The 18,237-nt window shown below is 42.6% G+C and overlaps 1 protein-coding gene across 1 annotated transcript in view; it reads right to left on the minus strand.

The window, feature by feature from the left end:
- The window catches only part of cdk12 (cyclin-dependent kinase 12), a 64,304-nt gene that overhangs the window by 17,743 nt on the left and 28,324 nt on the right, over positions 1 to 18,237 (minus strand). The window contains exons 3-8 of the mRNA XM_048614434.1: positions 17,626 to 17,802; positions 16,542 to 16,681; positions 15,220 to 15,390; positions 8,545 to 8,734; positions 8,239 to 8,295; positions 2,106 to 2,203 (exon numbers count right to left, since the gene is read on the minus strand). Coding sequence (XP_048470391.1) covers positions 2,106 to 2,203; positions 8,239 to 8,295; positions 8,545 to 8,734; positions 15,220 to 15,390; positions 16,542 to 16,681; positions 17,626 to 17,802 — 833 coding nt within the window. The remainder of the gene's footprint in view (positions 1 to 2,105; positions 2,204 to 8,238; positions 8,296 to 8,544; positions 8,735 to 15,219; positions 15,391 to 16,541; positions 16,682 to 17,625; positions 17,803 to 18,237) is intronic.

Here is an 18,237-nt window from a genome sequence, read left to right on the forward strand (position 1 = left end):
GAAATGTCGACTTTCCCGCTCCTCTGATGCTGCCTGACCTGCTGTGTTCCTCCAGCTCCCCACTGCATTGATTGGTCAGGAGCAACGTTGGCCAATTAAAGACTAAAAATGGGAATATTGTCTGGGGAAATGGCAGACACGCTGATAATTACTTTGCCTTAATATTTATAGTAGAAAAGGAGGATAATTTGTCAAAGTCTCAAGGAAAGTAATAGTGCATCGGGGACAGGGACTGAACAAAATTAACATAAGTTAAAATATCGATAATGAGGAAATTAATGAAACTAAAGAATGGCAAATGTCCTGGACCTGATGGTTTCCATTTGAGGGTGGTAGGGGAGCACATTGTAGATGCCCCAAATATAATCTTTCAGAATAAGAAAACTAAAGAACTGCAGATGCCATAAATCAGAAACAAAAATGGAAGTTTCCGGAAAAGCTCAGCAGTTCTAACAGCATCTGTGAAGAAAAATCAGAGTTAATGTTTCAGGTGAGGTCACCAGACACGAAATGTCAGCTCTGACTTGTCTTCACAGATGCTGCCAGACCTGCTGAGCTTTTCCAACAACTTCTGTTTATGTATAATCTTTCAGAGTTCCCTAGTTACAGTAGCCGTCCCTTTGGAATGGAAAATTGTAGATGTCACTTCACTTTTTAAGAAGGGTGAAAGAGGAAAACCAAGGAATGATACATCAGTAGCCTAACATTTGTGGCGGGAAAATTGTTGGAGTCATAATCAAAAATAGGGTAACTGAAAACATTGAACATTTTCAGTTACTCAGGGAAAGCCAGCATGGATTCATGATAGGTGCAGGCATGACAAACCTCGCTGAATTTTTTGAAGAGGTGATTAAGGTAATGGACAGGGGAAAGTCTACGGATGTTTGTTTATATGGATTTCCAGAAGGCATCTGATAAAGTCCCACAGACACTAATAGACACCATTAACTAAGGTAGAAGCCCATGGAATTGAAGGCAATTACTGACATGGTCAGAAAAAAGTTGAGTGGCAGAAGAGAGAGTAGGTAGATACTCAAATTAGCAGTATGTGATCAGTAGTGTTCCACAACCATCTGTGTTAGAACATCAATTATTCACATTATTTATTAACAACTTTGAAAATGGCATAGAAAGTCGTTTATCCAAATCTGCTGATAACAATGTTAGGTGGCATTATAGACAATGTAGATGAAAGCATAAAAGCGGTATTGATAGATTAGGTGAATGGGCAGAACTGTGTCAGATGGAATTCAATGTAAACTAGTGTGAGGTTATCCATTTTGGACCAAAAGAGGCTGGATCAGGGTCCTTTCTAGATGGTATTAAGTTAAATACAGTGGACATCCGAAGAGATTTGGGGGTTCAGGTACACAGATCTTTAAAATCCATGAACAAGTACAGAAAATAATCAAGGAAGCTGATGGTATACTGGCCGTTATATCTAGAGGACTGGAGTATAGCGACACATATGGTATACTGCAGTTATACGAAACCACGGTTAGACCCCCTTGAAGTACTGTGAGCAGATCTGGGCTTCGCATCTTAGGAAGGATATAATAACCTTGGAGGGAGTACAATGTAGGTTTACAATAGGAGTAAAGTTGTGAGGAGAAATTATACAAATTAGGCTGTTTTGTCTAGAGTTTAAAAGATTAATAGGTAATCTGATCAAAGTCATCAAGATATTAACAGGACAAGGAAGAGTAGATAATGATTAACTATTTCCACTGATTGGGGATTTTAGAACTAGGGGGCGTAGTGTCACAATTAAGCCCAAAACATTCAGCAGCGATGTTAGGAAGCGCTTCAACATACAAAAGGTCGTAGATGTTTGGAATCAGCTGTCAATTTTAAATCTGAAATAGATACTTTTTGTCATGCAAAGGTATTAAGGAATATGGGCCAAAGGCAGGTATAAGGAGTGAGACCACAGGTCAGTCATGATCTCACTGAATGGCAAAACAGGCTTGAGGGCTGAATGGCCTACTCCTGTTCCTATGTTCCTTTCTAAGCAACAAACTGAAATATTCTGAACAAAAACAATTAAGATTTGTGTGCCAGTGACATGTTTAATCCTCAGTACCACAAACATTCCACTTACCCACAGCTCCAAACATCAATGGCTGGTGAGTATCTCTCTTCCCCCAGCAGCAGCTCTGGTGGACGATACCAGAGTGTGATGACTTTGTTAGTGTATGGACGGCTAGGAGACAAAGTGGAGCATGTCACTGAACAAAGCAGCAAGTTCTACATTAATGCCGACGCCACAATGTCCAAAGCACAAAAAGACCACTGTGCAATGCTCATCACCAGAAATGGATTATAATTTGAGCACAACCAGGACACAATCGAGTGTAACCTGAGTGCAAACTGAATGTAACTGGAGCACTGCGCTGTCCGGGAGCTATAGGTGGTGTATTAGTCACATCCACTAAATGCTCCAGTCAGGCTTTTTAGTGTCAAAATTCAGGTGGCAGGCAAGAACCCTGGATTTCACAGTTTTAACAAGGAGAAGTTTTAATTTCTAACAGACTCAGAGTATTTGCTGTTTCTCATGAAGTTTCGCTGAGTGCCTCACTTGCAAGGTTACTCCTTGCGCCTGCATTGCTCCTTTGCTTGCAGACACTCCACACTATTTCCCTGTGGAGTATGTGTGTTTTGGAATGAAGCAGGTGTTACTGTAAATCTGCCTGAATCAATCCCAATGTTTAGTTTACAGGGACTGGCTAAATCACAGAGGTTACATCTTTTATAAATAGGTCAGTGTACAGCAATTATCACACCCTATTCTATGTCATCTGCAGAGGCCCAGATCCTAACTTTAGCTTTTTGTCCTTCAAAGAACAAGCAAAGGTTTTTCTCCACACAACTTCAAGCACAAATGTGGTGCTAGTGAGGTAAGAACAGGAGGATATGGCAGATGAATGCTTGGCTGAAGAATTGGTGCAAGGGGCAGGGATTCAAATTCTTAGATCATTGGGGTCTTTTCTGGGGCAGAGGTGACCTGTTCAAGAGGGACAGGTTCCACCTAAACTGGAGGGGGACCGATATCCTGGCAGGCAGATTTGCTAGTGCTACAAAGGAGGGTTTAAACTAGATTGGCAGGCGGGTGGGATCCTCAACAGCATGGAAGCAAGTGCAAGGCTGGAAGGATATACAGTAATCAAAAATAGCAAGTTGAAGAGACAGGTCAATCTGGAATAGAACAGGGAGCGAGGAATGCCTGTTGGATTAAACTGCATTTATTTCAATGCAAGAGGGCTGACAGGTAAGGCCAATGAACTCAGGGTGTGGATAGGTATGTGGGACTGGGATATTATAGCCATTACAGAAACATGGCTAAGGGAGGGACAGGACTGGCAGCTTAAGGTGCCAGGGTACAGGTGCTTTAGGCCGGACAGAGGCGGAGGAAAGAGGGGACGGGGAGTTGCATTTTTGATTAAAAGGAGTATCACAGCAGTAGTCAGAGATGAAATAACTGAGAGATCATCTAGTGAGGCTTTATGGCTGGAGCTAAGAAATAAAAAGGGGATGGTGATGTTATTAGGGTTGTACTATAGGCCCCCAAATAGTTAACGAGAATTAGAGGAACAAATATGCAGGGAGATTGGGGAGACTTGCAGGAGCAATAGGGTTGTCATAGTAGGTGATTTTAATTGTCCTAATATAGACTGGGACTGCCATAGTGTTAAGGGCTTAGATGGGGTGGAATTTGTTAAGGGTGTTCAGGAAAGTTTCCTGAAGCAGTATAGAGGGTCCTACTTGGGAAGGGGCAAAACACGACCTACTCTTGGGAAATAGGGAAGAACAGGTGACTGAGGTGAGAGTGGGGGAGCACTTTGAGATCAGCGACCACAGTTCTATCAATTTTAAAATAGTTATGGAGAGGGACAAAACTGGTCCACAGGTTTAAATTCTAAATTGGGGCAAGACGAATTTTGATGGAATTAGACAGGAGCTTGCAGGGGTTGATTGGAGTAGTTTGTTTGCAGGCAAAGGGACCTCCGGCAAGTGGGAGGCCTTTAAACGAGTGATAGCTAGAGTTCAAGGTCTTTATGTTCCTGTGAGGATGAATGACAAGGTTGGCACGTGTAGGGAACTCTGGATGACAAGAGATTTAAGGTTTTGACCAGAAAAAAGAGGCATGGCTCAGGTACAGGCTGCTGGGATCAAGAGAACTACTGGAGGTATATAGGGGATATAGGAGTTTACTGAAGAAGGAAATCAGGAGGGTGAAAAGTGGGCACGAGATAGCTTTGGCTGAGAAGATTAGGGTGAATCTAGAGAGATTCTTTAAGTGTATTAAGGAAAAAGAATAACTAGAGAGAGAATAAGACCCCTCAAGGACCAAAGTGGACTTGTATGTGTGGAACTGCAGGAGATGGGCGAGATCCTCAATGAATATTTCTTCTCTGTGTTAACCATGGAGAAAGACAAGACAAGTTGGGAACTTGGGGAAGTTAGTGGCGATATCTTGGGGACAGTCCATATCACAGTAGAGGTGGTTTTGGACATATTAGAATGTATGAAGATGGATAAATTTCTTGGTCCTGACCAGATATATCCAAGAACCCTGCAACAGGCTAGAGAAGAAATTGCGGGGACCCTGGCTGATATATTTGCATCATCATTAGCCATGGGTGAAGCCCCAGAAGACTGGAGGGTATAGAACATGGTGCCCTTATACAAAAAGGGCTGCAAAGAAAAACCTGGGAACTATAAACCAGTAAGCCTAACATCTGTGGTAGGTAAGTTACTTGAGAAGGTTCTGAGGGATAAGATATACATGCATTTGGAAAGACAGGATTTGATTAGGAGTTTTGTGTGTAGAAGATCATGCCTCACAAATTTGTTAAGAGTTCTTTGACGAAGTGACCACGAGGTTGATGAGGTCTATATGGATTTCAGTAAGGCCTTTGATAAGGTTCCACATGGTAGGCTGCCCTAGAAGGTTAGATCGCATGGAAATCTGGAAGAGATGGCAAATTGGATACACAATTGGCGCTATGGCAGAGAGTAATAGTAGAAGGATGCTTGTCTGACTGGAGGCCTGTGACTAGTGGTGTGCCTCAGGAATCGGTGCTGGGCCCATTGGTGTTTGTTATCTATATCAATGATTTTGATGAGAATGTACAAGGCATGATTAGTAAGTTTGCAGATGACACTAAAATGGGCAGTATCATGGACAGTGAGGAAGATTATCAGAAATTGCAACAGGATCTTGATCAGCTGGGGAAATGGGCCTAGAAATGGCAAATGGACTTTAATACAGATACTATGAGGTGTTGCATTTTGGAAAGTCAAATCAAGGTAGGAGTTTCATGGTGAATGGTAGGGCCTTAAGGAGCGTAGTGGAACAGAGGGACCTTGGAGTTCAGGTGCATGGTTCTCTGAAAGTGGAATCACAGGTAGACAGTGCAGTAAAGAAGGCTTTTAATACACTGGCCTTCATCAGTCAGGGCATTGAGTATAGAAATTGGGAAGTTATGTTGCAGTTGTGCAGGACGTTAGTGAAGTCACACTTGGAATATTGTGTACAGTTTTGGTCACCTTGCAATAGGAAGGATGTTATTAAACTTCAAAGAGTGCAGAAGAAATTTACAAGGATGTTGCCAGGACTCAAGGGACTGAGTTATAAGGAGAGATTGGACAAGCTAGGGCTTTCTTCTTTAGAGCATAGGAGACTGAGAGGGGGATCGTATAGAAGCATATAAGATCATGAGAGGTATGGATATGGTGAATGCACTCAATCTTTTCCCCAGGGTTGGGGAATTGAGGACTAGAGAGCATCAATTTAAGCTAAGAGGGGAAAGAATAAATGGGAACATGAGGGACAACATTTTTGCACAGAGAGTGATACATTTATGGAATGAGTTGCCAGAGGAAGTGCTTGAGGTGGGTACATTAACAACATTTAAAAGGCATTTGGACAAATACATGGATAGGAAAGGTTTAGAAGGATATGGGCGAAGTCCAGGGAAATGGGGTTAGCGTGGTTGGACATTTTGGGCAGCATGGACCAGTTTGGGTCAAAGGGCCTGTCTCTGTGCTGTAGGACTCTATGACTCACAAATGATACAAGGAACCATGGAAGACAATTTTCCAAAATCCAAGTTTTCTGTTCGTTCATGTAGGTGTAGGTGTCACTGGCCATGCCAGCACTCTGGCGAAGATGGTGATGAGTCATAATCTTAAACTGCAGTAGTCCTTGTGTAGAGACACCACAGTGCTGTCAGGAAAAGAGTTCCAAGATTTTGAAATTGTAAAAGAATAGCAAATATTCTTCCGAGTCAGGATGATGAGTACTTTGGAGGGGAATGTGCAGGTGATGCTGTTCCCATGTATCTGCTTCCCTTGTCCTCCTAATGGCAAAGGTTGCAGGTATGGAAAGACAGCAGGGTGTACCATAAATAAGATACAATGCAAGAACTCATCGAAGCTCCTTTGACAGCGCCTCTGGAACTCTCTCCCTAACAGTGAGCCAATACTAAATGGATTGCAGCGGTTCGTGAAGGCAATTTACCACCACTTTGTCAAGGATAATTAGAGACAGGCAACAGATGCCGGCCCCAGTCAGTGATGCCTATATTCCCTGGTGAATAAAAAACATCCTGTGTCCTCACATACTAACAACCAGACATCCACATATTTGTCCCTAGTCTCTCATAAACTATGATTCCACAATTTTTTTTTATTATTCATTTATGGGATGTGGGCATTGCTGATTGGGCCAGTATTTATTGCCTGTCATTAGTTGCCCTTGAAAAGGTGGCGATGAGCTGCCTTCTTGAACCATCGCAGTTCATGTGCTGTAGGCTGACCCACAATACCATTAGGGAGAGAATTCCAGGATTTTGATCCAGCGACAGTGAAGGAATAGTGATACATTTCCAAGTCAGGATGGTGAGTGGCTTGGAAGGAAACTTGCAGGTGGTGCTATACCCAGGTATCTGCTGCCCTTGTCCTTCTAGATGGAAGTGGTCACGGGTTTGGAAGGTGCTGTCTGAGGATCTTTGGTGAATTGCTGCAGTGCATCTTGCAGATAGTATGCACTGCTGCTTCTGAGCATTGGTAGAGGGAGTGCATGCTTGTGGATGTGGTTCCAATCAAGTGGGCTGCTTTGTCCTGGATAGTGTCAAGCTTCCTGAGTGTTGTTGGAGCTGCACCCTTCCAAGCAAGTGTGGAGCATTCCACAATACCCCTGACTTTTGCCTCATAGATGGTGGACAGGCTCAGGGAGTCAGCAGATGAGTTATTAGCCACAGCATTTCTAACCTTTGACCTGCTCTTGTAGCCACTGTGGTTATGTGGCAAGTCCAACTGAGTTTCTGGTCAATGGTAACCCAAAGGATATCGATAGTGGAGGATTCAGTGATGGTAACACCACTGAAAGTAAAGGGACGGTGGTTACATTGTCTCTTATTAGAGATGGTCATTGCCTGGCATTTGTGTGGCGTGAATGTTACTTGCCACTTGTCAGCCCAAGCCTGGCATCTGAACATGAATTACCTCAGTCCTAATGAGTCACAAATGCACAATGTTCAACAGCAATCACGATCAAGCATTCCTTCTAACCTTATAACGGAGGGAAGGTCATTGATAAAGCAGATTAAGATGGTTGAGCCTAGGACACTAACCTGTGGAACTCCTGCAGAGATGTCCTGGAGCTGAGATAACTGATCTCCAACAATGTCAGAAGTCAAACGACACCAGGTTATAGTCTAACAGGCTTATTTGAAATCGCAAGCTTTTGAAATGTTGCCCCTTCACCTGACGAAGGGACAACACTCTGAAAGCTTGTGACTTCAAATAAACCTACTGGACTATAACCTGGTGTCATCTGACTGCTGACCTTGTCCACCCCAGTCCAACACCTGCAATTCCACATCATGACCTCCAACAACCACATCCATTTTCTTATGGGTCACGTATGACTAACAAGCAGAGAGGTTGCCCTCAATACCCACTGATTCTCGATTTGCCAGGAATCCTTGATCCCACACTGGGTCAAATGCAGTCTTGATGTCAAGGGCTGTCACTCTCACCTCAGCTCCAGAATTCAGCTCTTTAATCTATGTTTGAACCAAGGCCGTATTGAGATCAGGAGCTAGGTGGCCCTGGCAGAACCTAAACTGGGCATCACTGAGCAGGATATTGTTGAGCAGCTGCTGCTTGATAGTTCCCTTAACTGGGAGTATACATACACTGAGTGAGTATTACGCCATTTCTGAAACATACCTCTCCTCCGAGTTGTACAATCGTGCCAAACCAAAATCCGCCAACTTGATCTGTCCGCTGGATAAAAGGAACAACCAGTGAGACAGCAGTTCCACAGAAAATCTCCCCAATAAATAAAACCACCATCCTAAACTAACCATCCCACCCCAGAATAATCACCCTGGATGAAGTAAACAATCAACAAGATAATTGCAAGTCCCCGCACTTACCCTCTCACCACCCCCACCAAAATAAAACTTTCCCACCAATCAACATCTTGCTACTAACAACACAATGCCGCCCTCTATTTTCTCCTCATGTACCTACCTGTTGTTGAGGAGAATGTTGGAGCATTTAATGTCACGATGCAGAAAGTTCTTTTTATGACAGTAATCTAGTCCATCCATCAACTGCCGCATGAAGGATTTGATGTGGTCATCAGTGAAATGCACCAGCCCCGACTCCAGTAAACCCATCAAATCGTGATCCATGTACTCAAAGACCAGGTAGAAAGCTCCTGATAGATATGTTATGGAGACAACACAAGCAAGAAAATGGTTACTGTCATCATTTACTCAGAACAGGGAAGCATGCCAGAAAGTTACTTGCATAACTTAGCTTGGATTCTCAAATATTTACTCAAGTTTTAAAATGCAGACTATTAATTGTTAGCTTGGCTCAGTTGGAATCACTCATTTCTATAGGTCCATTATTAAAGATTTAAGTATCATTCCTTGTCTTGAGACTATGATCTATGTTAACACCACAATGCAGTACTAAGAATTCCCATTCTGGCTAGTGTCAATTGTTCAGATCACAACAGTAACCCTCAGCTCAGCTACATACTGAGTCACTGACAACAGCAAATCAGGGGTTCTCCCAGTATTGCCTCAATGCCATTGGAAATGGAGCTCACTCTTTTCGTGCTGCTGGTGGAGTCCTTCAATTACACCAAAAAGGAGATATTTTGGATTAATTAGTCACAAATCTGAGAATGAGTTAAACGTTTCCTAATTTCCACAGGTTGAATTTAATGGGAAATTGTAGACCTCCCCACCTCAAGTTAAAAGATCAGTTCGGTTTGTGGGGGGTTACAATGTACTGACAGCCCACCTCAAATATGGCCAGATCATCCAAGCGACCACTGAGATGTTGAGGTGGGATTTTCGTCCCTCAGAAACTCAAGTCTTGTCTCAGATTGCTGATAGCTGTCAGTGGGCCTGGGCTCTCCTCCAGTGTCACAATGATGCCACCTGCAAACTGGAGGAGCAGCACCTCATATTCCACATCGAGAGCCAAAGCCTGATGGCTTAAACATGGATTTCACCAGTTTTAAAATCTCCCCACCCCCGGCCTCATCCCATGTCCAACCTTCCCTCTCATTCCTGCCTCCTTGACCTGACACAACCTAGCCATCTTCTCTCCGACCTATCTGCCCCTCCCACCTCACTGACCAATCCCCACCACTTCCTCCCTGCACTCACCTATCACCATCCCACCTACCTGCCCAGCCTCACCCTTCCTCTCTCTGTTTATTTCTGAGCTCCCTTCCCCCTCACCATTTCTGAAGAGGGGTTCTGACCCGAAACGTCAACTTTCCTGCTCCCCTGATGCTGTCTGGCCTGCTGTGTTCCTCCAGCTCCACAATGTGTTATGGTTGGCTACTTTGCCTGGGGTTCTCTTGCTGGTGGTGGTTGGATCCTGGCAGTGACTAGATGAGGGTCTTAAGTGGGCATTCACTTTTAACAAAGATTTTCTCTCTCTCTTTCATGGAAAAACTTGGTGGACTTTGTGGGGCTTGTACTATTATATGGATGTGCTTCACTTATTTTCATATGAGTACATTTTTACAATACTGGAAAGACTTTAGCAATTAAGTTTAAAATTGACCTGATATAAATGTCAGAGTAAAGAACATTATAATTATTTTATTATTTGACAGGATATTTATGACAAATATAATTGAGCACCTCACAGATGTGGACAATATCCAGGCTTGAGCTGACAAGTGGAAAGTGACTTTCGCGCCACACAAATGCCAGGCTATGGCCATCACCAACAAGAGACAATCTAACCACCACCCCTTGACATTCAACAGTGTTACCGTCACTGAATCCCCCACTATCAACATCCTAGGGGTTATCATTGACCAGAAACTCGACTGGACTCACCACATAAACACAGTGGCTACAAGAGCAAGTCAGAGGCTAGGAATGCTTTGGGGAGTAACTCAGCTCCTGACTCCCCAAAGCCTGTCCATCTAAAAGACACAAGTCAGGAGTGTGATGGAATACTCCCCACTTGCCTGGATGAGTGCAGCCCCAACAACACTCAAGAAGGTTGACACCATCCAAGACAAAGCAGCCCGCTTGATTGGTATCACATCCACAAGCATCCACTCCCTCCACCACCGACGCTCAGTAACAACAGTGTCTACTATGCACTGCAGAAATTCACCAAAGATCCTCAAGCAGCGCCTTCCAAACCCACGACCACTTCCATCTAGAAGGACAAGGGCAGCAGACATCTGGGAACACCACCACCTTCAAGCCACTCACCATCCTGACTTGAAAATATATCGCCGTTCCTTCACTGTTGCTGGGTCAAAATCCTGGAACTCCCTCCCTAATGGCATTGTGAGTCAACCTATAACATGTGGACTGCAGTGGATGAAGAAGGCAGCTCACTACCACTTTCTCAAGAGCACCTGGGGATGGGCAATAAATGCTGGCCAGGCAGCTATACCCACATCCCACAAATGAATAGAAAAAAAACACAGCAATATTCTCTTTGCATGATTCAATCATAATGTAGCCTTTGGCAAAGATGTGACATTTAAAATAAGCTTCAATGTGATTAAGATAATTCATTAGAAGATTGTTGAACAGACAATCTGATGGGAAAACAATATGATCAGAGTGTAGTCAATAACCCTGTAAGAAGATATGGATGTGTTAAGATACAAGACCATCAAAACCACGATAACGGCTGTAAGCTGGAGTGCCAGCACAAATTGATTGTTATCAAGATCAGTTGAAGTGTAAGTGAACTGCCGACTGTTTTTGTTTATTTCTCTTTTGAAATTGAGTACCTGGTCATCTTTTTGATAGCATTTCCATTCAGGTGATTATAATTGGAAATGATTAAAGTTTAGCTCATCGCATCTTATTGGAGTATCTTGAACATCACAAATAATTCTGTGATGAATGTAACATAATATGTTACAATGCAACTTCTATAAAATTACTACTGAAAAAATAGCTTTTTGCTATTTTCTGTTATTGTGAGGCTGTTGAAGAATAAAAGGATGTTCTTTCTTGCCTGCTTCCTTCAATGAATTTGAATTTTGATCTTCTTTGGCATATTACTGTACTAGCAATGCGAAAGTAGACGTGTAGTCATATGTAACATGAAAAAGTCCTGCATCCTTTGTCTTCACTAATAACCAGCTATACTGTTTACAAGCTGCCATGACTGCTTTTTACAACCCACAAATACATTGGGCCCAGGTCCCCACAGTCCAGGCACTATTGGCAAGTTCTTTCACAGTCATAGGCTCAAAAAAACACTGTCACTGCTCCAACAGGTCACATACTTTTCAAAGGAGTTGTAACTAATCAGCGTAAGTGGCCTTAAATAGAAAGCATCATAAATGATCAAAACTGGAAACTTAACGCAAGTGGGAATGTGGTGCAGCTCCTATTAGAAAGAGCTGCACCTTTTTGCTACCACAACTAGATACACAAGTCGGACAATCAAAGCTGTGCCTTTCAATAAATCATGGCTGATCTGCTTGAACTTCAAATGCTCCATTCTCACCTACACCGGTAAGCTTCGATTCCACGGCCTAACAAGAATTTATCTAACTCCTCCTTAAAAACATTCAATAATTTCACCTTTGTTGCCTTCTGAGGCAGAGCTTCAAAGTAACAAAACCCTCGAAAAAGAATCTCGACTTTGTCCTAAGTCCCCCCCGCCACCCCCCAGTTCTTGACAGACCTGCAAGAGGAAACATCCATTCCACATCTGCCTTGTCAAGACCATTCGAGTCCTTATATACTTCAATCAAGTCACACGTCACTCTTCTAAACAAGTCCAATCCAATTAATCTTTCCCCACAAGATGACTTGCTCATTCCAGGTATCAAGCTAATAAACCTCCTTTGAACCACCTCCAATACATTTACATTCTTTCTTTAATAAGGAGACCAGAACTGTACACAATACTCCAGATGTGGTCTCAGCAATGTCCTACATAACTACAGCATAATAGATCCTTTTAATCAACCTGGGCAGACATATTATGACACAACTCAGGAGCAGGTGGGACTCCAACCCAGATCTCCTGGGTCATACGTAGGGAAACATTTTTTCATGCTTTTGTATGTACACTTTTTATAGTTATTTTAATTTGGACATGTATGACACACATCTGGGGCAGGTGGGACTTGAACCTGCACCTTCTGGCTCAGAGGTAGGGACGCTACCATTGCGCCAAAAGTGCTCTTAAAATTGAACTTTCTTTCAAAGTTACTTGGCCTTCCATATTTGTTTACAGACATTTTTAATCAACCGATTCAGCATTAAAATGCAACTATGGAACAGGAGGGATTTGACGAGGTTGTTGACTTGCTCGCCGAGCTGGCTTGTTTTTGTTCAGACGTTTCATCACCATGCTAGGTAACATCATCAGTGGAGCCTCCGATGATGCAATGTTGTTCTACTCCGCTTGGAATTTATACTGTCTGGTCCGTTATGGTGAGTACTGTCATTTCCGGTTTTGATCTGTATGGGTTTATATATGGGGTCCAATTCTATATGTTTGTTGATTGAAGTATGGGTGGAGAACCATGCTTCTAGGAATTCCCGTGTGTGTCTATATTTGGCTTGGGCTACTATGGTTACTTTGTCCCAGTTAAACTGATGGCCTTCATTGTCTGAATGTACAGATATTAAGGAGAGTTTATCGTGCCATTTTTATCTGTACATATCTGTATCTGTACATTCAGACAATGAAGGCCATCAGTTGTCCCAGCTAAGCGACCATTAATTTTTTTTAAACTTACATGACAACGCCTCAGGGCTCATCAGGGATCTAAAATCGTGGGGACCTCTCACATACTAAGTTACCACAGGGTCCTAATTATACTTATAGATGAACAAACCATTGCCACTAAAGCATTACATCCTTATATTCATGTTCAATTTCTCTCATAATATAGGTTAGCATTCCACTGGCCTTCTCAACTAATTGCTGTACTTGAATACTAACTTCTACTGACTTGTGCACTAGAATACTTAGGGGTTTCTACTTCTGGAAATTCTGCATTTGTTCTCCATTTAAATTATAGTCTGCTTTTTAGACTCATAGTCATAAAGATGTACAGCATGGAAACAAACCCTTCGGTCCAACTTGTCCATGCCGACCAGATTTCCTAAATTAATTACCCCATTTGCCAGCATTTGGTCCATGTCCCTCTAAACCCTTCCTAGTTATGTACCTATCCAGATACCTTTTAAATATTGTAATTGTACCAGCCTCCACCACTTCATCTGGTAGCTTGTTCCATTCCCTAGATTTCTATAACCTCCTTAATGACCGACTCGAACGTCTTCACTACAGCAGACATCAAGTTAATGGTGTATAGTTTCCTCCCTCCCTTCCGAAATAGAGGGGCTCTTTTTGCTCCTTTTCAATATGGTACAGGCAAATATTTAATCTACCTATGAATTAACTTAAGAAATTAATTATAAGACTGAAATGATAAGATTGGTCAATTAAATAAAGACTGATTAAATAAATAAATTATCTATGAATGACAGTGCAGGGAATTGGCCTTAACAGCAGCACATGGACGTTCACGGACAGCTCTGCAATCCTGGACATTCACACCTACGGTAAGTCACTACGTCTCGAGCAACTTCAGTTCAAAGCTGGATGCGAGGGCAAACAATTCAGGATATCAGAGCGGGGTAAGGGTTACTGAACAGTTTGATCCACAGCTCAGGTACAGCCCTTCATTTTGGTGGCGTTAAAGGTCTGTTTGTGGTCAAGGACAGAACAGTGTGACTGCATATTAAGTGGTAACATGCAATGCTGGAGGAGTCTCAACTTTTGTCATTATCCAACAGACGAAAGGTTCTTGCTATCTATGTGAGTGAGAGTAAAGTCAGCAGGGTGGATGAGCAAACTGTACACAACATCATGATACATGAGGCCATTCAAGTTGGGATCAAAAAGATGCCGTGATAATGGACAGTAGGTTAAGGATTTTTCCTTGCACCTGGGGAAAACTATGAAACAGGAGGGAAGAATTCAGTAGATCCTATCCATGTAATAACCAACAACATAAACAGAAGAAAGAATGAGATTCTATTGAGGGCACCTGAGGAGCTACAACCCATATTAAAACAGAAGCACAATGATAACGATCCACGTACTGCATTTCTAGAACAGGAATCACTCAGACCATTGTGAATCTTTAGAATTCTCTACCCCAGAGAGCTCAGAATATTCAACTGTTCAGTATATTTAAGACTGAAATTGACAGATTTTCGTTTGTTAAAAAATCAAGGAAAAGTGGGCTTTGGTCAAGCATGATCTTATAAAATGATGGAACAGGATCCGAGAATTGGATAATGCTGATCTTGTAAATCAGGAACAAAAACAGAAGTTGTTGGAAAAGCTCAGCAGGTCCGGCAGTATCTGCGATTAAAAAAAAGCAATCAGAGTTAACATTTTGGGTCCAGAGTTCCGAGGGTCACATTAACTCTGATCTTTTTTTTCACAGATGCTGCCAGACCTGCTGAGCGTTTCCAGCAACTTCTGTTTTTTTCCAAGAATCAGGTGACCTACTCCTCCTATTTCTTATGTTTAAGCTAAAGAGTAAGAAATTGGGTTAACTGCATTGCAAGTAATTAAGAAATAAAAAATCAATAATCAATATTTTTTGGTTACATGCGTATCCTTTGAAGTATCAGTCCATGTTCACCTCTATCATACCTTTATCTTTTTTGAAGTCCAGTGCATCTTGTTTGTCAGTCACAATTTCCTTCATGTTGACCACGCTGGTATGATTGAGCTGACGAAGGATCTTGATCTCTCGAATGGCTGTAATGGGAAATCCCTCCTTTTCATTATCCAGTCGGACTTTTTTAAGGGCAACCATCTCACCTACCAGAAAAGAAAGTTTCCATTATCTGACTAGCAAGAATAATCTTTAATGTCGTGCTTGCCAACCTTTTACCCACTGTGACCCCATTTTGAAGCTCGGAGATTGTTGCTACTCTTAAGTGAGAACACAGTGGTCAATCTAGCACAGGTAAAATGCATTGTATTGAAGAATACTGTGGATCGTGAATAAATTAGATCAGAAATGGCTGACGGGTGATTTAATTGACGTGTACAAAACAATGAGGTGTTAGGATGGAGTGAACATGAAGGCTTGTTTCCCATGGACCAGATGCTGGAAAATGGGATTGGAATAGGCAGCTAATTTATTCAGCCCACACAGACATGATGAGATGAAAGGCTCTTCTGTGCTCTAACTGTACTGTGGTTCAAACAGGCACATAATTATAACATCAGTTGTAAATGCCTGGTTAATTGTATTTTTATGTTCGTTCATATCACTTTTAAGAGAAAGAGAAACAGGAGGTGGATATTAACCGTCTGACCACGTTTAGATAACGAGAGGGCTCTTGTGGCATTGTGATAATGTCCCTACCTCTCAGCCTAGAAGCCCAAGTTCAAGTCTCACCTGCTCCAGAGGTGGGTCATTATATCTCTGAACAGGGCAATTCAAAAAGAAACAATTTTTATAAGGAGCGTCTGTGACACTGAGGAGGTATGAGTGGGGTAAGACTGAGGAAGCCAAAAAGCTCTCTCTACAAAAAAATACAAAGTGTTGCCTCAATTTCAATCCCACTGACTGCTTCGAATGTATTAATATCTGCTCCAATGCAAATATGCCTACAGATGCAGTGGGAGCCAACTTCCTATTTCCAGACATGGAGTGATGTAGTCACAAGCACCAACTTCCTGTCCCTGTGCAGCGGCGTGAGGTGCAGATGTTCTACGAAAAGTAATCGCAAAAGTATAGGCTAGATGACTCTGAATGTCGCATCAGGCTTGCAGCAACAAGCAACTGGCCGTGGATAACATAAACGATGATTGTATCACCAATGAGATGTTATTTCCTACCAGCAAACACAAAAGACTAAATCTCAAATCTTGGAATATTGAAATCAAAAACATGCCCATGAAACATAATGCTCTGTGACTCTGGGTTATGAAAAAGCACTGGTTTTTGAAGCATCAATTACCTGTGTCCTTATCCTTAGCTTTGTAAACTTGCCCATACGTTCCTTCACCAGTGATTCCAATTATGTCGAATTTATCCACACATCGCTTGCCCCAGTCACTCTCAGTCTCCTTTTTCTCACCATAGCGAGGACAACAGATCCTTTAAAAAAAGTTAAACGTGTGAGAGGCAACAGAAACTAACCAAACCCTCGCATGAAAGCTGTACGTTCAACATTATTCCCACTGCATTTCACGATACTCTATTTACTTTCACTAGGTTACAATCTCATACACACTGACTCCCAACAGGATACGGGTCCCACACACATGCTGACTCTCACTGGGAACAATCCTACACACACTGTCACTCAGGAGAGTACAGCCCCACACACACTGATTCTCACTGGGGTATGGCCACACACACACTGACTCTCACTGGGGTACAGTCCCCGCACACACTGACTCTCACTGGGGTACAGTCCCCGCACACACTGACTCTCACTGGGGTACAGTCCCCGCACACACTGACTCTCACTGGGGTACAGTCCCCGCACATACACTGACTCTCACTGGTGTACAGTCCCCGCACACACTGACTCTCACTGGGGTATGGCCCTGCACACACACTGACTCTCACTGGGGTACGGCCACACACACACTGACTCTCACTAGGTGGCAGGACCAGTGATTTTCAAGGCCAGACCCTGGAGGTTGTATTGAGGATATTCAAGACACGTTGCAATAGAATTGAACTGTTTTCTGCAGTTGGATGACTGCAGTTGATAGGAAAGGGATGAAGAAGTCAGGATGCAGATGTGACATTTCTCCAATCATACAGCATTTCTGAAATCCGCTCCTGGCAACCAGCCTCCAATATTTTTGCTAGGTGCTACACAGATCAGGCCAGTATCACAGTTGGATTCACAGCAACAGTCTCCTTGCAGTCCATGTCATAGTGACCTTCATGTTTGAACCCAAAAGAATCCAACTGTTGGCTGCTCAAGCAATAAATTCTAGAGCTTTCCTTCAGCAAACACAGTAGACATTAAGCCCATGTTTAACTGAGATATTTAAACAAATTGTTAGTTTCTCCAACATTCTTACTTGGGCCTTTTTTTAAGGATCGGTTGAGATGGAGGTGGTGTCTTCTGCTCAGGGGAAGCTGGAGGTGAGGGATCTGTTCCAGGAAGTTCCGGTGGGAGTGGGAGGTCTGCTAGTAAATGCCGTGTTCTTTGGTCTCTGTCTTTCTTGGTAGATTTTACAGGTTGGATCTCCTTCGGACTGAAACAGAAACAGTATTACAGCAGCGAAAACCATGGTGGGTTGGCGATGGGAAGGCAGCAACAAGGTACGGAAGAGATTGTGGAGGATTAGGTAGCACAGGATATTTCAGGAGTGTCAGGTGTTGGTAAGGGTGTTTCAGAGAGTGCCTTTCACCCTCTGGGCTGCTACTGCCTCATTAAATGAGGTAATCCTTGATAGGGAAAAATAATTTTTAAAAATGTTTTGGATCATTTGTGATCATCTTGCATGATGGCTGAAACAAAGGAAAACACATTAACTTTAATCCATTGTACTATAAAAAAGATCTCAAAACATACAGGCAATAGCATCTTATTACTATAACAAATAATTCCTAAACCATTTCAGGTAATCAATGGTACCCTTGCTCCTTGTTCTCTGTAATAAACCCAGGTTCTCTGTCTCTGCTTGTGT

Source organism: Rhincodon typus, chromosome 30, assembly GCF_021869965.1.
Source record: "Rhincodon typus isolate 14 chromosome 30, sRhiTyp1.1, whole genome shotgun sequence".
Taxonomy (NCBI): Eukaryota; Metazoa; Chordata; class Chondrichthyes; order Orectolobiformes; family Rhincodontidae; genus Rhincodon; species Rhincodon typus.